At 64.0% G+C, this 19,649-nt stretch overlaps 5 protein-coding genes across 5 annotated transcripts in view; 3 read left to right on the top strand and 2 right to left on the bottom strand.

Moving 5' to 3' along the window:
• Positions 1–126: 126 nt before the first annotated feature.
• AMSG_01874 (NAD dependent epimerase/dehydratase) lies at positions 127–1,747 on the bottom strand (the record flags this gene model as incomplete). The annotated part of the gene is made up of 2 exons (XM_013905924.1): positions 127–1,165; positions 1,692–1,747. The coding sequence occupies 2 exons, from the start codon at positions 1,745–1,747 to the stop codon at positions 142–144; spliced, it is 1,080 nt and encodes a 359-aa protein (XP_013761378.1). The 3' UTR covers positions 127–141.
• Positions 1,748–2,001: 254 nt separating this feature from the next.
• AMSG_01873 (phosphatidylinositol 3-and 4-kinase) lies at positions 2,002–14,935 on the bottom strand (the record flags this gene model as incomplete). The annotated part of the gene is made up of 4 exons (XM_013905923.1): positions 2,002–2,904; positions 2,961–11,839; positions 11,878–14,697; positions 14,923–14,935. The coding sequence occupies 4 exons, from the start codon at positions 14,933–14,935 to the stop codon at positions 2,002–2,004; spliced, it is 12,615 nt and encodes a 4,204-aa protein (XP_013761377.1).
• Positions 14,936–15,385: 450 nt separating this feature from the next.
• Positions 15,386–16,469, top strand: AMSG_01872 (morn repeat protein). The gene has a single exon (XM_013905922.1). It carries the CDS (start codon positions 15,489–15,491, stop codon positions 16,419–16,421), a length of 933 nt encoding a protein of 310 aa, XP_013761376.1. The 5' UTR covers positions 15,386–15,488; the 3' UTR covers positions 16,422–16,469.
• Positions 16,470–16,861: 392 nt separating this feature from the next.
• Positions 16,862–18,729, top strand: AMSG_01871 (leucine-rich repeat protein; the record flags this gene model as incomplete). The annotated part of the gene is made up of 2 exons (XM_013905921.1): positions 16,862–16,925; positions 16,982–18,729. The coding sequence occupies 2 exons, from the start codon at positions 16,862–16,864 to the stop codon at positions 18,727–18,729; spliced, it is 1,812 nt and encodes a 603-aa protein (XP_013761375.1).
• An 83-nt stretch (positions 18,730–18,812) lies between these two features.
• The window catches only part of AMSG_01870 (uncharacterized protein), a gene marked incomplete at both ends in the record, with an annotated part of 1,731 nt that continues 894 nt past the window's right edge, over positions 18,813–19,649 (top strand). Inside the window, one exon of the mRNA XM_013905920.1 lies at positions 18,813–19,637. Coding sequence (XP_013761374.1) covers positions 18,813–19,637 — 825 coding nt within the window. The remainder of the gene's footprint in view (positions 19,638–19,649) is intronic.

Raw genomic sequence — 19,649 nt, 5'->3', positions numbered from 1 at the left:
CATGCTCCACCACCGTGTCTCGTGTGCTCGCCCACGCAAGCTGCGCCGTGCACACATCACCATTCACGCTCTTCCGCAACTCGATTCAATCATTAGCGGCCTCGGAGGCGGGTACGTGTGCAGAGCACTCCACGTCCGGAATTAGTTATCATCGATCGCCACAGCGAAGGCACACGGCTCTACGAGGTACGAGGTACGGTTGGAGAGGTCGGTGACGAGGCGCGGGTGCGGGACAAGCGCGTCCTCGATGTCGCCCCAGTTGCCGTCGTACCACTCGATGGTGGCCTTGAGGCCAGCCTCGAACTCAATCGACGGCGCCCAGCCGAGGGCCTCGAGTCGAGCCGATGAAATGGCGTAGCGCGAGTCGTTGAACTTGCGATCTTCGACAAACTCGACGGCGTCGTCAGTAAACTCGCGGCCCATGACCTTGTACAGGACCTTGGTCAGCTCGAGCATCGAGAGCTCAAAGGTGGTACCAATGTTGTAGACCTCGCCGATGGCACCGCGGTGGAGGATGACGTCAAAAGCGGCGGCAACGTCCTGCACGTGCAGGAAAGAGCGCTGCGCCGAGCCGTCGCCGTGGAGGCAGCACTTGCGCCCACGCATGATGAGGTTGACAAACTTGGGGATAACCTTTTCTGGGAACTGCCGCGGGCCGTACACGTTGTTGCCGCGGGTGATGATGATCGGCAGGTTGTATGACTTGTAGTATGCCATCACCAGGTGCTCCGCTCCGGCCTTGGCCGCCGCATACGGCTGCGTCGGGCGCAGGATCGAGTCCTCGTCGAGGTGGTCGCCCTCGCACTCGCCGTACACCTCGTCCGTCGAGACGTGCACAAACCGCCGGATCTTGCCGTATGCCTTGGCAGACTCGAGCAGGACGTGCGTGCCGTGCACGTTGGTCACCGTGAACTGGATCGAGTTACCGAACGAGTTGTCCACGTGCGACTGCGCCGCAAAGTGCATGATCGTGTCGATGTTCTCAGACTCGAGCACGTACGTCACGAGCTCTGCGTTGAGGATGTTGCCCTTGATGAACTTGTAGTTGTCCGCGCTCTCGATCGACTCGAGGTTCTTGAGGCACGCGCAGTACTCGAGCGAGTCGTAGTTGACCCAACGGACCTCGGGGTACTTTTCCACCAGGTGGATGAGGACGTTCGACCCACTACGCGCGCAAGTGGGAGGGTGAGTATGCGTGCGCGTGTGTGTGTGAAGGGGTGAAGGGAGGGGAGGGGGGAGGCAGGCGTGGGGGGAGGGGAGCCGCGGTCGCGCTCACTCGACAGACGGCACCCGCCCGGGCTGCGGGCTTCGGGCACTTGCTGTCGGTGCGAGAAAACCGCGAGTGGAGCCTTGAGGCCTTGCTGGCAGCACGACGGCAGCCTCGGCCACCGCCATGGCATGTGGTGTGGATGTGGAGGGCGAGGCGGGGCGGAGGCGGCGGGCGAGAAGGGCGCAAGACATGCCGCGTCTGCCGCCGCGGGCTGCGGAGTGCATGACGGAATAGGAGCAGGTCTGCAGTGCGGGCAAGTCGCAAAATGGACGGATGTCGGGGGATGCATGGCTCGGGCACCGCCACGTGGGGGGGCAGCGGTGCCGGCAGCATGTGCGGTGCAGGGCAAGTGCTCTCAGGCGAGTACCGCCGTTGTTGTCCGGATAAGTGCTGGCTGCCGCTCGCTCAACTGGGGACGTACATGAAGCCTGCGCCGCCGGTGAGGAGCACCGCCTTGGGCTTGTACTCGTCGGCCATGGCTGCAGGAGTAAGAAAAGCGTTACTTTCGCTGGCGAGCAACGAGATCGGCGAGTCAATTCCGACTGATGAGCACGACGATGCCGGGGAAGGGCCTCGCGACGTGACCCGCGCCATAGGAGCAGGCGCCGACCTGGAGGAGCAAAGAGACACGTGTAGCGCCACGAGAAGGCGATATCATCCGCTTCTCTCCCCTCTATCGCACCTTATTGCCAGACTCGAGGGCTGCGCTGTGTTTCATCACTATTTACACACTACAGCCACGGCTGCCACGAGGGCGGCATCGACGCCAGGTTACTGGCGGACGTTGCCGAGTCGATGAGCGCCTGGACCTGGGAGTCGAGGGCCACGGGCGCGTCGCCAGGCATGTCCTTGGGCGTGGCAGCGACGGAGGTGAGCTTTGAGGTAAAGGTCTCGACGTTGGTCTTGATGGCAGCGCGGAGCGCGTCCGGCGAGGCAACGACGGCTGAAGGCTCAGCGGCGTCGGTCAGCTCCTTGGCAGAGGCACCGCGGCGCGACTTGGTGGCCTTGTGGGTCTTGGCGTCGTCAGCATCGCCGCCCGCTACCGGGAAGTGGCCTAGACGCGCCAGCAGCTCCTCGCGGTAGAGGAGGCGCATGACGACGCCGACGTTGACAGCCGGCTCGACGAGGACCCGCGCGGCGGCGAGCATAGCGGTACGGTAGACGCCGTTGAGGCAGATCGGGCCGAGGAACGAGGTGAGGTTCGGCGTGAGGCGGAAAGGAACCGGGGAGGTTGCGCCAAGCGCGCCCGTTTCGGCGTCGAGCGGCAGCGGCGACATGCCGGTCGGCACCACTTCGCCCGACTGGAGCGAGAAGAGCACGTCGGCGGCCTTGCGCGGCTTCGCGCCGAGTGCATGCCGGACGAGCGAGGTGAGAGCGAGATGGACCGCAAAGTGCTTCTTGAAGGCCCACAGGTGCGCCGGGTTCGGGAACGACTTGGCCACGAGCCGCGCCAGCGCCGACGGCGGCACGATGTCGCGCGAGACGTCACGCCAAGCAACAACACGCGATGCAATGTCGTCGCCCGACTCGCCGAGCGCGTCGCGGAAGGCGCGGATGCCGGCATCGATTGGCTGGCCCGACCGTGCGCCCGCATGCACCAGTGCCTCTTGCAGCGAGGTGACCAGGAGTGCGTTCTGGGTCAGCGCGGCTGTGCCGAGGAGAGGGACCACCTGCGGCACGAAAAGGCGACGCCGCGCTTGCGTGTCTCCTTCCGCGACCGGAGGACCTTGTTGAGGACTCGGAGCGCCTGCATGAGCCGCATCTCGGCGGCGGCGACCTTGGCGTCGTGCGCGGTGACGACAAACGGCACCAGCTTGCCCGACTCGCCGCGGAAGACAACCTGGCGAACAGTGGCAAAGTTGCGCCGCATGACAGTCACCTCCGAGTTGATCCGCTCGAGCGAGATGTGGTTCGTCGGCTCGACGCCGCCCTCGTAAAACTGGCCAGGCACCTCGACCATGAGGTTCTCAAACGCCGCGAGCTTGGGCGAGAGCTGGACAAGGTCCTGTGACGGCGGATGAGCCTCGACCCGTGCCTGCAACAGTGGCAGCCACTTGCGGAGAACAGCCTCGAGCTCGCCAACGGTGCCAGCGGAAGCCACGTCAGCCGTGAACCGCGCCGAGTAGCGGGTGGCAAACGTGGCGTCGGTGGCCGCAGAGTGCAACGGCGACGGAGGAGCCGCCTCACCAAACGTGCCCGCCACCAGCGCCTCGGCCTTGGCCGCCAGCTCGCCGGCGACAGCAGTGTCGCTCGGCAGCGCGGCCTCGTACACGTCCTCGAGCAGGGCGTGGCACGTCGCAAAGAGGCGCTCCGGCAGGGACGGTCCAAACGCGAGATTGAGCTCGGTGGTGAGGAGCCACAGGTCGGCCACAAGGAACGGGTGCTGGCAAATCATGCGAGTCTCGATCTCAAGCAGGACTCCAAGGCCGGCCGGCGCGCCACTCGGGATCGAGTGCAGGTCGGCCAGGACCGCGTTCTGTGCTATCTTGGCCTTGGCCTCGGCCTCGTCCTTACGCTTCTTGCGGTCCTCAACGTTCTTTCTGGCCGACTCGGCGTTGCTCTTGGCGGCAACAGCCTGGACTTCGGCTTGCTTGGCCGACTCGGTAAGCGCGGCGGCGTCGGGCGCGTTGGCGGCGGCGGCGGCCTGTGCCTTGGTCGCCGTCTGTATGGCAGCTTTCTGGGTAGCAGCGAGCTTGCGCGTCGCCTTGGCGTACTTCTCGTTTTGGACCTGGCACGCCGAAATGGCAAAGTGCAGCGTGGCTTGTCGGTGCAGGAACTCCACAAGGTGTTCCGACCGCGACTCGCGGAGCGCCACGAGCTGTGACTCCATCCCCGCGTCGGACGCAAGCTGCGCGATGGCCATCTGCAGGTCGTAGTAGAGCGCCTGCGGGTACTCGCGGCCGATGCATGCAAGCAGTCCCTTGGCCGATCGAGAGGCAACGCCGAGGACCAGCCCGTCGAGCAGCTGCGGAATCCACGGGATCCAGGCGTAGGTCGGCACCGCGGCGGCGTACTTGGTGATGGCCGCATCAAGCGTGCCATCGGCGTCGTCAAAGCCGAGGAGCCACACCAGCCGGGCCAGGTAGCGCTGCGACCAGCCGGGACCTTCAGCGTCGCCGGCGTTGGCAGCTGCAAAGGCGTACGCAGTCACAGCCTGGGTGGCAAACGACATCGACCGCGCTTGCGGCGACATGGCGTCGGCCGCAGGCTCAACCGCGTTCGGCCCGGCGAGGCGATCCAACGCAGCCGTGTCGTTCGAGCCGCTACTCCCCCTCGCCGCAAGGATCGAGAGCTCGTGCAGCTTCTCACAAAACTCACCCCAAGCGCCCCAGCCCTTGGCCAGCGTGTCGCAGACCGAGAGCGCGGTGGAAAACGCCGAGTTGGCGGCCTCCAGCTCGCCCATGGCAGCGAGGAACTCGCCCTTGAGCTCGAAAAACTCGGCCTTTTGGGTATCGCCAAAGTAGTCCAGGTTGGTGTTGTTGATGATGCCGAGGCCGGCGCGCAAGTCCTTGGTCAGGTCAAAGTAGCACTTGGCCTGCTCCTTGAGCTTGACAAAGGCCTCCTGGATCTCAATGTTGGGCAGGGTGTAGATTTTGGAGAGCGAGTTGAGGCAGACGTCGAGGAGCTGGTGCTTGCGCGCGACGTGCGCAAACCGGTTAATCGTCCACGCAGTCTCATGGTAGCCCATGTACGCCAGCGCAGGGTTGCTCTCCACAAACTGCTGCAGCGTGACGTTGATGGCGGCAAAGACGTGGTGCCGCCACTGGGTCAACTCGTTCCACACGTACAGGTCGTCCCACTCGTTCGGCAGCCGCTCACGCCAAGTGTTGAGAATCGACTTGAGCTCCGGGACTGAAGCCCGCTGGTCCGTCCGTGTGATTGAGGTATGAACCTGCGCAGACTCAGTCAGCTCCACAAATTGCTGGAACTGCTGGAGCAGCGGAATGTGCGAGACGCCGACCACGGCAGGCAGTGAGATCCAGTGGTGGAGGCAGAGCTGCTGCAGCTCGATGCAGTACTTGTCCACATCCTGCGGCGCAGACTCAAAGATGGCGACGTAGATCTGGTAGATTTTGCGCTGCGGCGTCTCGCGGCGGACCTGTGTCTGCGCAAGAAGCTCCTTCTCCAGCGCCCAGTCGCCAGACTTCCACGCTGCCTCGAGGAGGAGCGGTGCGAGTTCGGCCTCGGCCGCGTACTTGGTGATGATGTCCCACTGATTGAGCTGTCGTGAGCACCGGATCCAGTGCTCCTCCCACACCGCCAGCTCGGCGGCCGAGACCGGCTGGCGGGCCGCCGCAGACTGCGCCGCGGTCATCGTCGCAAAGTAAATGTCCTGCGCTCGCTGATACAGCCCGTGCTGCTCATACGACATGGCGGCAAGCGTCTCGGGCTTGACGTCGCGCAGCGACCACACGCCGTAGCACGCGTCCGACTCGTTGAGCGCCTCGTAGACTTGAACCAGCGCCTCGAGGTTCGCCTCGCGGGTCTTGGCAGCCTCGGCCGACTCGACCGGCTTGGCCGGGCGCAAGGCCGTTGCCGCAGGCTTACCAGCCTCAACCACGTCCATCGGCGCGGGCGAGTCGGAGCTTTCGGCTGCAGGCGCGGAGAACGCATGCGAGCCGTCGGCGACTGCCGCTTCCTCAAACATGGAGATGGCGGTAAACCAGGCGTTGAACTCGATGCCGAGGTACTTGACGAGCTCGACCGGAATGTCGATCGGCGGCGAGACTCGCGAAATGCCCTCAAGCAAGGCCTGGATCACGTTTGGCTGCGAGGAGCGCTGCATCTGGTGATACGGCTGCGAGAGCAAGTAGGTAATGTGCTGGGCGAGGAGGTCCTGCAGCGGCTTGTCGAGCGCTGACCAGACAACCGGGAAGAAGCGGACCCAGAGGTAGAAGGCCATGTTCGGGTTCTGATGGCAGAGCTCGCGGATGGGCGCCACAAAGTCAGCCAGCTTGACTGCGCGCATCTTGTCGAGCGCCGCCGCATGTGCATCGAGGAGCTCGGTGACACCGTCAGTACGGGTCGGCAGCAAAGCCGCCGACGGCAGCGACGAGTCGCCGATCCACGACGGCGGCGAGACAGACTCAAGTGTGGGCGCTTGCGGCGCAGCGGCCTTGCGGCCCTTGCGGCCGCCGCGCGCCTTGCCCGGTGCACTCCCGCCGGCAGCCTCGGTGAGGGCGGTAGTGTGCGCGGCAAGCATGGGCGCGTGTTCGAGGAGCGACGGGAGGAGGGCCGAGTCGTCTGAGAGAGCAAGCGGAGCGTCAAGGTCGAGGACCGAGAGCAGGACGTCGAGCGCCTGCTTGATCCAGAACGCGTTGCCGAGCGACTCCCACGACTGGACCGAGAGAATGTACGAGATGCGGCCCTCGAGTGTGCGCGACATGGAGCGGTCAAAGATGGCAAAGAACTTGGTGCGAACGGTCGGATTGTGCGACTTGAGGCCCATCATAAACGCTGGCTCAAGCTGGGCGGTGAGCTCAGTGCGCTGGAACGCCGGGTTGGAGTAAATGTGGTGGACAAGGTTGAGAAAGTCGGTGTAGAGCGGGGCAGCCTGAAAGTGCTCAAAGCACATCATCTTCACAAGGACAAGCGTCTTCTCCTTGGACGTCGGGTAGAGCGAGTCCGAGTCGTCGATCCAGCCGCGCACGACGCCGGTGATCTTGGAGAGGAGGGTGATGTCGTTGGACTTTTCGATAAGGACCACGAGGAACTTGAGGAACGTATACCGCTGCTCCGAGCCCATGGTGTTGATCCGGGTGTTGATGAGGGTGATGGTCGAGATGAGAGCCTGAACAACAGTCGAGTGGTGGTCGTTCGTCCGCGGCTGAACCGACTGCCCACGGTACTGCTGGTCGATCATCTGCTGGACGTAGCGGACGTGCTCGGAGAGGAGGCGCGACATAACGTCCATGAGCGAGGTGAGGAACGGGACAAGAACCTCCGAGTGGTCGGCGGCGACGGTCTCAAGCACCAAGACCGAGCCGATGAGGAACGAAACATCGTTGCGACTCTGGGCGGCCTTGATAAACTTGTAGATTTCGTCGTAGAACTGGCGGACGTGCGGGTCGGGCGAGACCGGTGGGAACGGCTCGCGGAGGTGCTTGAGGAAGAGCGAGAGCCGCGAGATGGTCCGCAGGTCCGAGAGCTTGAACAGGTCGCGGACAGCGTTGAGGAGATGGTGCAGCGCCCGCGGGGTGTACCACTTCTTCTGCCGCGAGACAACAATGTTGAGGATCTCCATGGCGGTGAGAATAGTCTGGGCGTTGGTCTGTTGCGAGTTGCTGAAGAGCTTGTTGAAGAACGACCACTTGATCTCGGCCTTGGGCCAGATGCAGAGCGCGCGGCGGAGGAGGATGACGCAGCGGTGGGCCAGCGACATGAGGTTGGCCTCGTTGTGGCCAACGCAGAGGCAGGCGAGGCGGATGAGCGCGTTGACTACCATGCTCGTAATGGCCGCCTGCTGCTTGGGGTTCGACGCAGCCTTGGCGGCGTCGACCACGACCTGCGCTGCGTCTGCCTTGGCCGCGGCGCGGACTGCCAGCTCATGCAGCGAGAGACCCTCGGTCTTGTCGTCGTCGCCGCCAGCCGTGCCGTCCGAAACGTCCTTGGAGCGAGTCGACTTGGCCCGCTTGGAGGCGGCGCGCGATGGGCCGGGTGCAGCAGCAGCAGCGACAGCGTCCGCCGGTGACGGCGACCGCTTACGCTTGCCAAGGGCGGTCGCAGAAGCTGTGGAAGATGACGGCGGTGCTTTGCCAGCCGCGAGTGCGGCAGCGGCGGCGGCGGCCTCAGCAGCGGCGGCAGCGGCGGTCTCGGCCTCTTCGAGCTCACGAGCTGCGCGGTGCTCCCACTCGACAATGATCTCGGCGAGCGAGACGGCGAGCTTGCGCTGGTCAAAGCTCGCCGACTTGGGGATGCCGATGCGGGTGAGCGAGTTGACCATTTGCGGGACAAACTGGGCGCGGGTCGCGTAAAAGATGTCAGCGTGGCGGACGACAAGGAACCAGATGTGGATGAGCTGGAAGGTGTCGTGGCCTTCCTCGACCACAATCTTCTTGGTCCACTTGACCCACGGTGGATAGCGGTGGTCACCGGCCGGGAGGCGATGCGGAAGGGCAGGGGTGAGGATGTCTAACGCCTGCTTAACGAGCAGGCGGGCCTCGGGCTGGTGGGCCTTGAGCAGCGAGACGTAGACCTGTAGAATGACCTTAGTGGGTGTATCGTACTGCTCGATGAAGCGACAGACGAGGACATAGCCGCAGAAGCGGGCGGTAAAGTCGACAGAGCGGAGGTGTGACCATGCAAAGCGAATGACGTTGCGGCGGTTGTTGACGACAAGCGAAGAGCAGTTGATGACAAGGAGCGTGGCAAGCTGCAGCATCTGAATGCAGAGCTCGTCCGAGGCGGCATGTGCTGGCTGCGGCTGGGCAAAGATCTTGATGACCGAATCCATGATGTCGGCGTCGAGCAAGTTGGCCTGTCCGGTCTCAAACGAGATGGTGAGCATGGGGATGATGAGGTGCTCAAGCATGACCACCTTGCGAGCGTCGGCGACGGACGACTTGGAGAAGTCGTCCAGGAAGGTGGTGAGGAGCGCACGCTTGGCCGCCAGCGGGTAGTGGCGCGCAACGGTGGTGAGAAGAAAGTCCTTGAGGAACGAGTAGTCCATGACCGTCCGCGAGGTGAAGATGGTGAGCATGGCAAAGAGGACTTGGACGCGGAGGTGGTCGTCGGTCGGCGAGAGGCCCGGCCCGAACATGGAGCCCTCATCAACTGCGGCGGGCGTTGTTGCTGGCGGCGGCGACTGAGCGGCGACATAAGGCTCAGACATGGCGCCCTTGTTGGCATCGCGGCTCGACTTGAGCATCAAAAGCGAGTGTGAGGCCGGGCGGTGGGGCTCTGGCACCTTGACGCCGTGGGAGCAGAACTGAATGAAGCACTCGATGATGTAGCGGGCCTGATGCATGTGGGTGATAGGGATGGTCTCCTCCAGGGCCGCGTGTGGACCAGAGCCGGCGTCCATGCCCTCGTTGAGGGCGCGCCAGGCAGTGACAAGAGCCTCGACAACAAGCGGCGTCGACGGAAGCCAGGACGGGTTGTCCATGGCGAGGGCGTGGACGATGCAGACAGCCTGGAACCTTGTTTCGGCAGCAACTTGGGCGTTGGTATGGTGCGAAGCTGAGGTGCGGAGGAGCTCGGCGAGGCGCTGCGGCATCTCAGTCATGGCGGTGCGGAGTTTCGGCGTGAGCGGCGAGTTGAGGATGTGGAGGAAGAGGGTGGAGAAGGGAGCCTCTGTGATGTGGTCGAGGAAGAGCTGCAAGATGCGGGTCGGGTAGCGATTGGCGTACTTTGCGAGCGGGCGACGGTACTCGTCGAGCGTCTGCTCGAGGGGCACGACCGACTGAAGCTGGATGGTGAGCGCGACGATGCGGTCAGAGAACTCTTCGCCGGGTGAGAGCTTGGCGTCCTGCGGGAGAAGATGGAAGACGTCAAGGATGGAGGCGGCGATGTGGTACGAGTTCGGCTTGGCCTCCTCGTCCGAGATGAGCTGGCGGGCGTGCTCAAGGAGGCGGCGGCCGAGCTTGTGGTGGAAGGCTGAGGCTATGACCTCGAGCAGGCGACCGAGGCGCTGCATGATGGCGACAGTGATCTCCTCGTGCGAGCGAAGGTGCATGAGAATGGGCTTGAGCGAGTCGTGAAGCAGCGCCTTGGCCGGCTCGCGGACGGCGACGGCATCCTTGAGGCCGTTGCGTACAATAGGCACGATGGCCGACGAGCCCATGGTGAGTGCCTTGAGAAAGACGGCAACAATGCGGTCGCGGGCGGTGCGGAAACTCTCCGTATCAAGGTCGTCCAGGGTGACGGCGGTGGCGAGGAGCTCGAGACAGGCCTTGCGAAGTGAAGGCAACTTCTTCTTTTGGGTCCGGTACACGGCTTGCGAGATAAAGCCGGCCTCGTCAAGCTCGGCCAGCTCGAGAACCTGATCCAGCATGGAGACAAACGAGGCGTTGGCCTTCAGCTCCTCGGGAGCATTAACAAGGCAGTAGCGGAAGGCGGCGAGCATGCCGACTTGGTCGTCAAACGGCAGAGCAGCCAGCGTAAACGAGGAGGTGATGCGCAGCTGTGGCATGAGCGGCGCAAGGAGTTGCGCAGGGGTGGTCGACCAGCCGGTGGCAAGCGCGCCGAGGAGCTTGGCTGCTTCTTCGCGGACTGGGAGGTACGGCGAGGCGAGCTCATGGGCGAGGATGGCGACAAGCTCGTTGCCTGTGGCGGTGACAGCCTCCTCGTCGAGATCGATGGTGACCGGATCAGTGTCGCCCGAGCGCGCGGCCTCAGTGTCCGCGGGCTTGGACGAGTTGGGAGCTCCGGGCTCCTCGGGAGCCTTTTCTTCGTCCATGGGTACGGCCGTGTCGGAGCCGACAGAGGGGCCGGGCGTCGCGGCAGGAGCAGAAGCCGGCGACGCCGCAGTGGGGCGAGGCAGCGGGGCGCCGTGGCACTTGTTGAGAAGGAAGCTCAGGAGCTCGATCGAGTCCTCAACAGTGTCGGCCGAGAGGTCGAGGGTGAGGGTGGCGAGGATGAAGAGGAGGGCCTTAACAAAGGCAGTCTCGCGGGCAAGAACCCAAGCGACCGGCATGGTGTGGACGAGGAAGCGAATGCCCTCGCAGCCACCAGCCTTGCGGTACCAGTTGTGGTGGTAGCAGCAGTGGATGAAGCGCGAGGCGAGTGTGTCAAACATGGGGTGCATGGAGACGACGGCGAGCGAGCCGCCAGCCATGGTGGTCATCATGCTCACCATTAGCGAGAGATACTCGATGGGCGGGCGGATCCATGTCCTGTTCTCGGCGGTGAGGAGAGCCACAACAGCGTCGACAAAGACCGAAACGTCGAGTGAGGTGAGGTCAGTGACGTGCGGAGAGTCGACGAGCGGTGCCGGCGAGCGCGCGAGAGCGAGGAGGGTGAGGTGACGGGTGACATCGGCAGCAAAGGCCTTGGCGTCGGCCTCGAGGTCACGATCGGTGGTGGCCACAAACGCACAGATGAGCAGGATCTTGAACGTCCGCGACTCGGCGATGTGGTGGTTCTGGGTCTTCTTCTTTCCCGCCTTGGCTGGAGCGGCGTCAGCGTGCTGCAACGAGCCGTCAGCATAGGCAAACGAGGCGGCCATGGAGGCGGCGGCGGCGGCGGTGGCCTCAAACTCAAGGTTGAGCAGTGAGTTGAGCTCCTCAGGCTCGAGCTCGTCGAGCGGGCGGCCGTCAAAGGTAAAAGCGACGCCTGTGGGGAGAGCCGACGAGGTGGCGGCTTCAAAGGCGTGAGCCTGCGATGCCGACGACGGCGAGGCGTCGAGCGGGCCGGCCCACAGAGTCCATTGGTAGTCGTCCGGCGAAAAGTCGAGCTTCATCATGGAGATGAGGGCGAGGCGGATCATGGCAAAGGCCTGGCGACGGTAGTACGCGTCCTGGGAGGAGAGGAGGGCGGCCTTGGCCATGTCGACGACCCAGTCGAGGCGGAGCTCAAACGGTGGGAGGCCGGCAAAAGAGAGAACCATGCGGAGGCCGTCCTCGGGTTGGCCTTGACGTTGAGGTGGGGTGGGTCCGTGAGGAAGCGACGGTTGCGGCCGCCGAGCTTGCCGAGAATGCGCATTGCGTGGACACCGTGGGCGTAGGGCGGCGGGCGGAGGTGCTTCCACAGCGCGGTCATGAGGTCGACGCGGACGGGCTCGATGATGGGGTCGAGGAACTCGGGGGTGAGGTTCTCGACGCAGAGCTCGAGGGTTCGGAGGCCTTGCGAGACAAGGTCGGTGCCCGACTGGAGAGCGATGACAAGCGGCTTCATGAGGTAGCGCAGGTACGGGAGGAGGGCGGAGAGGCGGACCGGGACGGTTAGGCAGAGCTCGACAAAGAGCTCGCGCATGGTGTGCTTGTGCTTGGACTGCTGCAGTCGGTTGAGGCCCTCGAGAAGGAGCGGGAGAAGGGGCAGGAACTCGCGGTAGAGGTGGTCGAACTCGCCGCCGCCAATGGAGCGGAAGAGAGCGCGAAGGAGGAGAAAGTAGGTCTGCGACGGCGTCCGCGTCTGGGTCGCGCGCCGCATCGACTCTTCGACAATGGTCTTGAGGTGTGGCTGGAGGGCGTGCTCGTTGGCCTTGAACAACTCGACCGAGGCAAAGACAAGCTTGAAGAGACGGAGCATGACGGTCGACACCTTTTTGTCGGGCGAGCCGATGAGATGAATGTGCTTGACCAGAAAGGCGAGGAGAATGTCGGCAAAGTACTTGGAGACCTGCGGGTTGGCCAGAAAGTGGCGGGCGATGGTGAGCATCGAGTTGTTGCGGAGGATGTGGTCGACAAGGAGCTCGATGTGCGACTCAAAAACAACCTTGAACGTCCGCGGGTCAACGAGGGTAAAGACACCGGCAAAGCAGTCGAGGATCTCTTTCTCCTCGGTCGTCTCCGACTGCGGAATGCTGACCGAGTAGAGTTCAAAGCACTTGAGGCCGTCGACCAGAAGCGAGATGAATATCTGCGACTCTTGCTCGGACATGACGTTGGAGCCGCCGGAGCCGCCGGAGCTGCCGTACCCGGATGGGTGGGCGCCGACCGGCGTGGCCGGCGTCTGGCGGCAGGAGGCGATGCCCCAGACAATGGTCTTGAGCCCGTGGGCGAGTGTCCGGACCTGAATCCGCCAATCCTTGACCGAGTCGGCAGTGCCAAAGTTGGAGACAGTGGTAGCGATGGGGGGCGCGATGGGAAGGACGCCGAGCGGAGTCCGGGCGTTGGGCTGTGGCGACAAGGGCGATGCCAATGTGGTGGCGACACCGGTCTTGGCGTCGGCCTTGGCGTCAGTCTTGGCGTCAGCGTCGACTTTGGCGTCGGCCTTGGCGTCGGCCTTGGCGTCGGCCTTGGCGTCGGCTTTGGCGCCAGCCTTGGTGTCGGCCTTGGTGTCGGCCTTGGCATCGGCCTTGGCGTCGGCATCAGTAGAGTCCGGCGGCGGCAGCGAGGACGGAGAGACGGCAGCGGTGGTGGCGGCGTCCTTGGCGGCAGCGTTGGCGGTCTCGGCGGCGATCTGGCGAGCCTGCTGCTCCTTGCGGCGGAGCTTCTCGCGGGTGGACATGCGGTAGGCCTCGACAAGGCGCGGGATGTAGAGCTTGAGGGCGCCAAACTTGTTGGTAAAGGTGTCGAGGACACGGACAAGGAGGGTGCGACCACGGTTGGCGGCATCGTTGTGCTTGGCGATGCACTCGACGAGGTTGAGGAGGAGCTTGCAGGACATGGTCTGGATGGTGGTCGGGAGAGCCGCGTCATGAACGTTCTTGGAGTAGAGCGAGACGGTCCGGGTCAGCTGCTCGAGTGAGAGCTGGTCGCGGACGTGGTGGACCAGGTCTGCCAAGGTCGAGTGCGCAAGCGGGCGAAGGGTATCGTAAGAGGTGCGGCAGGTGCCAATGAGAGTGGTCTCGTCGAGGAGGGTGTTGATCTTGGAGACAAAGCCGGAACGGAAGGAGGTGGCCAAGATGTGGCGGGTAGCGATGAGGAGCTCCTTGCGGATGACGGCCGACTCTGGCGGGCACTTTTTGAGGAGGCGAATGACAAAGGTCGGGATGGAGTCCATGTAGTTGTTGAGAGCCTGTTCAAAGCCCCGAAGGATGTAGGCGAGGAACGAGAGGGTCTTGACCTGTGCGGCGATAAAGTCGGTGTAGGCCTCGCGCTGGGTGGCATGAGCGTTGTCGGGGGCGACGAGCTCGAGAGTGGAGACAATGACGGGCACAAAGCGCGGGATAGACGACTGCGGGACTGAGGCTTCCTTGTAGAGCTGGAAGAGGAGGACGACGATGATGGGGCACTCGATGAGAACCTTGAACGACTCGAGGGCAAGTGCGTACTTCTTGACCGGGGCCGAAGAGTCGTCGTCGGTGGCACCTGGCATGCCGTCGAGGGCCATGTCTGAAGTCTCCGATCCAGGATGGAGCATGGCGGACGGGCCCGGGGCGAGGAGCTCCGACTCGTCGTCAGGCTCGGCGGTGAGGCGGAGGAGCGTGTGTGGCAGCTTCTGGTAGATGGTAAGGACGGTCTGCAGAAAGTCGCTGACGTAACGGCTGAGCGGCTCGTGGAACTTCTTGAACAGCGCCGAGATGATGCGGAGGCAGACGAGGGCATTGACCTCGTTGTCGGTCCGGATGATTTCCATGGCGAGCTGCATGATGTTGTTGACGTATTGCTCGAGACATGCGTTGCTCGGCAGCCGGACAATGATCTGCAAGATGACGTTGCGGATCGAGTGCACCGTGTTCGACTCCAGCTGCGGCGTTGTCACGTCACGGAGCGTCCGGACTAGCTCGGGGATAAAGTGCTCGAGGAAGCTGACGTAGCCATCGGTGTGCACAATCTCGATGGCGTCGCGAATCAGCTTGATCTTCTCCAGCTTGGTATCGAGGTCTAGCGTCGCAAAGATGAAGGAGGGCAGCAAATGGTGGAGAGTGAGTGAGAGGCGCGGAGGAAAGAGGGAAGGGACGCCGGGCGGGCCGCTGCGCTGTGCCTTGATTCTTGCGCGAGCGGGCGGTCGAATCTGCAGCGCTGAGCGCGACTCGCGGCTACCCGCTGGCGCGAGGAGGGCCCCCTCAAGGGCTAGCGACGCAAGCAGGGCCGTTTGGGGCCAAAAACTGGACACACGCATGCCCCATGGGCTTCTACATGTCTGTGCATGCCCAACACGTACCATGGTCGCTGTTCCTGAGCAAGGCCACATGCTGTGGGAAGGTGTCGGGGGTAAACTGCATCCCAACCCTTTTTTTCGAGGTCGGCAACGGGGCGAGAGCAGTGCCAGAGAGCTGGGCATGGTCAAGGCCAAGGCGCGTAGCCCACGCCTTCCGACGCCGCCGAGCCTTGGTCCGGATGCTGGTGGATGGCGTTGGGGAGGGCGATGCGCATGTAACGTGGTGCGATGGAGGGTTGGCGGGTGGGAGCAGGGAGGAGGTGGAGATGACGCATAAAAAGGAGGACATGAATGAATGTATGAAAGAATGAATGAATGAATGAATGAATGAATAACGGGTGGGTCGCTGCCGGATGGGTGGACGAGCTGACGCCCACGCCCGCCACCGCCCTGCTAGCGACACGCGACTCGCCACCCACACAGGCACGGGCTGGAGAGTCAATTAAGAAGAGGAAAGACAAGCAACGGCCAATCGCAGGGAGACCACGGTCAGAAACGGACACGCACGGCAAGAATGGCGGCGGCAGCAACAGCGGTTGAGGCTATGGGGGCGGGGCCTGAAGCGACGGCGCGTCGGGCCATGCAGGCGGCTGAGGCCGCGTCTGATGACGAAGAGGTCATCGAGCTCGAGACGGCGGGGGCGCGTGAGCTCGAGCAGGAACACGGAGCGAGTGGCGGCGCAGGTGGCGCAAGCGGCACGAACATGGCCAGCGCGGGCCCAATTGGTGGGACGAAAGGGCGCGGGGCGATGGTGGAGGTGGGAACGGTCATGATTCGGTACAAGGGCGTGTACTCCGGCGAGCTCCGCGACGGGGTTCCGCATGGGCGTGGCTCGTTCACGACGACCAACGGCGACGTGTTCGAGGGCGAGTGGATCAACGGGAAGAAGCACGGCTCGTTTGTGTGCAAGTACGTGTCCGGCGAGGTCTTTGAGGGCGAGTTCAAGGACGGACGCCGGAGCGGACACGGCAAGCACATGTACCCGAACGGATCGTCGTACGAGGGCGAGTACGTCAACGATCGGCGGCACGGCCCAGGCCTGTACTGCACCAAGCATGACTTTTACGATTGCCAGAAGACGTGGATGCGCAAGTACTCCCACGGCACGCTTGAGGACGAGCGCGAGGTGTACACCAAGTTCCAGCTCATTTCGGATCGCCCGGGCTTCGGCTTTGGCGTCTGGGTCTCGGACGACGGAACTCGGTACGAGGGCGACCACGAAGATGGGCTCCGCCACGGTGACGGCACCCTCACCTTTGCCGATGGCACCCAATGGATCGGGCCGTTTGCCAACGATCGCCGCCACGGCATCGGCATGCGCAAGACTCCGCTCAACGAGTACTTTTACGAGGAGTACGCCAACGGCGAGCTCGTCCGCTCCACGCCGTCCGACTACGCCAATTGGCGCAATCTCAAGTGGTTTGACGAGGGCGGCCAGCGGCAGTGATGTCTACCGACTGCGATGAGGTTTGGCGGTAAAGCGCTGTCTGTTCACGCCGGCGGCTCGCTCTAGCAGCGAAACGCCTGGAACTCGGCTTGGTGCCGCCAAACGACGGCGAGCAACGCCTCTCTACCACGCAGCCGGTCTACGGAGCACTTTCGCGCGCGAGCACAGACACGAGCAGGCAGAGGTTGTGAGAGTGCTGGCGTACTTGTGAACACGCGCTTGTTTTTGCGAGCCAAGGCCGAGCGTTACCTGCGCAGGACGGCAAGATGGGCGGCTCAGGCTCGAAGAAAAAGGGGGCAAGGCCAGGGGCAAGAAGGCCGGCAATGCCAAGGCCAAGGAGCCACAGCCTGTAGCAGGAGCGGATGGTGGCGGGGCGAGTAAGAAGGAGGCCGTGGTGGCCAGGAGTGGGAGCACGGCGGCGGCAGCCGGGAGCGGGGTGCATGTCGCGCCTGGCGTGCAAGCTGCTGAGAACACAGGTGTGGCCGGCACGCCACCTGGCGCACGGTCCGCACCTATTCACAGCCACCCTGCGCTGCGCGGCGGCGGCCGGACGCGGGCAGGCTCTGTGCGGTATGGCCTTGACGAGGGACGGACCGAGGCCATCCCCACGTTTGAAATGTGCGGCGACTCGGGCTTGACTGCCTTTCCTGCTGTTGTCACCCAACAGGCCTTTCTGCGCGAAGTCAAGCTTGCCCGCAACGCCATCACCGAGCTCCCGGACGGGCTAGGCGAGATGAGCAATCTCGCCCTTCTTGACGTGTCGTACAACGCGCTGCGGAGCCTGTCGCCTGCAGTCGCGCGGCTGAGCTCGCTGGAGAACCTCAACGTGGCCGGCAACGAGCTCAGCGGCGACGAGGCGTGGCCGGCAAGCCTTCCGGCCTCGTTGCACACGCTTAACGCGGCAGGAGCGGGCCTGGAGTCTGTGCCGGATGCAATTGCTACACTGAGCGCGGTCATGACGCTCAATCTTGCTAGCAACGCGCTGACAGTGCTCGGCTGTGGTGTCGACGGCGGGTGGGCGCGGCTGCACACGCTCGACGTCTCGCGCAACCTTCTTTGCTCGTTGCCGGACGAGCTTGGTTCACTTTCATCGCTCATGTTTCTCAACGCGTCGTACAACGCGCTACAGTCTGTTCCGGCGTCGGTGGGTGAGCTCGACCGGCTTGTCACGCTCAATGTGGCACACAACGAGCTGGCAAGTCTGCCCTCGAGCGTGTGGAAGCTTTCCTCGCTTCGGACACTCAACGCATCGTTCAACGTTATTGCCTCGCTGCCGTGCAACGCCGACGAGATGCCGGCCAACGGCTCACTGCAAACAGTGCTTCTCATCGGCAATGGCCTGCAACAGCTGCCGTGGGCGGCGCTGGGGAGCTCGGCGCGGTCGCTGCGGACGCTTGAGCTGTCGTGCAACCCTGAACTTGGCGAAGATCTCGTGTCCGAGGCTGCGTGTGAGGTTGGGCCACTCTTGACGCGGCTGACGTGGGTGAACATGACATGCTGCGGCGTCGGCGCGTGGCCGGCATGGCTCGGTGCGCTGTCTGCGCTCGAGACCTGCATCTTGTGGGGCAACGTTGGAGCGTGGCCAGACCGCAGCTGCGCGTCGCCGGTAGGGAGCAAGGTGGTGACACTCTCTCTGGGCGCGACAGGCGCAGGCCCCGAGGTGCTCGACGCGCTCGACGCCGTGGTTGACCAGCTCAAGGAGCTTGACCTCGGCCACAACCCCGAGGTCGATGGCTCGACGCTTGCACCACGAGTTGAGTGTATCTCGCTGGCTGGCACCTCGGGCTTGGCGCCAAACATGCCTCCAGAGGGAACTGCAGCCGACGAAGACGAGTTGGCCGGGGTTATCGATGCGCTGGCTGCACGCTGGGCAGTGGCGGCGCGGGTGGGACGGCGGGAGGATATGGAGGATGCGCACTGTGTGGGGCAGGCGAGCGTGCCGGCTCACGCGGTGGCGGCACTTGGCAAGACGTTGGCAACGTTTGCGGTGTTTGACGGCCACATGAACGCGGTGGCATCGACGTTTGCGGCCAAGGCATGGGAGGCGGCGCTGCAGGAGGCGCTTGTGGCAAGCTGCCGTGCCGGCGATGCTGCCGAAGACATGGTGGGTGCCGCGCTGATTGCGGCACTGGCTGCTGTGGAGGCGAATCTTGAGGCTGCTCACACTGGCGATGCTGCTGGCGGCACGACCGCTGTTGTGGCTGTGCTCTATGCGCCGCCCGGGAGTCGGGAAGTGCGGTGCAGCGTGGCCAACGTCGGCGACTCGCGTGCCGCGGTAGTGGACGCTGCCGGCGGGTGTTTTGGCTGAGCGTTGACCACTCGCCGTACGATGCGGACGAACGCGAACGGATCCGAGCAGCTGGTGGCTTTGTCGACGGCGACGGGCGTGTGATGGGGAAGCTGGGCGTGGCGCGGGCGCTGGGCGACTTTACGCTTGCTCCTTCTGTCTCATCTGAGCCCAGTCTGCAGCATACCACGCTCCCACCACGTGTATCGCTCGTCCTTGCGTGCGACGGAGTGTGGGATGTCATGACGAACGCTGTCCTTGCTGGCCTCGTTGCGTCAAGCAGTGAGGTGGACGAGTGCGCCGGGCGGATTCGCGATGCCAGCTATGCCATCGGCTCCGGCGACAACATCTCGGTCTTGGTCGTCCGAGTCGACGCAGACTCGACCTCGAACTCGAGACTTGGCGGTGCGGACGCCGAGTCGGGCTCGACCTCTGACTCGACGTCGGACGACAGCGACTCGACCGATCGCGACGTCTCGTCGAGCGATGGGGGTGGCGAGATTGAGGCTGAGGCTGGCAAGGTTGAGGCTGAGGTCGAGCCCGATGCTGAGACCGAGTCCGAGACTGAGACTGAGGCCGAGGCCGAGGCTGGGGCTGGCGAGGCTGAGGTTGAGGATGAGGCTGAAGCCGCCGAGGCTGAGGCTGAGGCCGAGGTTGAGCCCGATGCTGAGACCGAGTCCGAGACTGAGACTGAGGCTGAGGTTGAGGCTGGGGCTAGCGAGGCTGAGGCTGAGACTGAGGTTGAGCCCGATGTTGAGACCGAGTCCGAGACTGAGACTGAGGCCGAGGCCGAGGCTGGGGCTGGCGAGGCTGAGGTTGAGGCTGGGGCTAGCGAGGCTGAGGCTGAGGCTGAGGTTGAGCCCGATGCTGAGACCGAGTCCGAGACTGAGACTGAGGCCGAGGCCGAGGCTGGGGCTGGCGAGGCTGAGGTTGAGGCTGGG

Source organism: Thecamonas trahens (genome assembly GCF_000142905.1).
Source record: "Thecamonas trahens ATCC 50062 unplaced genomic scaffold supercont1.7, whole genome shotgun sequence".
Classification (NCBI taxonomy): Eukaryota; order Apusomonadida; family Apusomonadidae; genus Thecamonas; species Thecamonas trahens.
The sequence above is the reverse complement of the archived record's forward strand: the minus strand, read 5'-3'. Positions and strand labels throughout refer to the sequence as shown.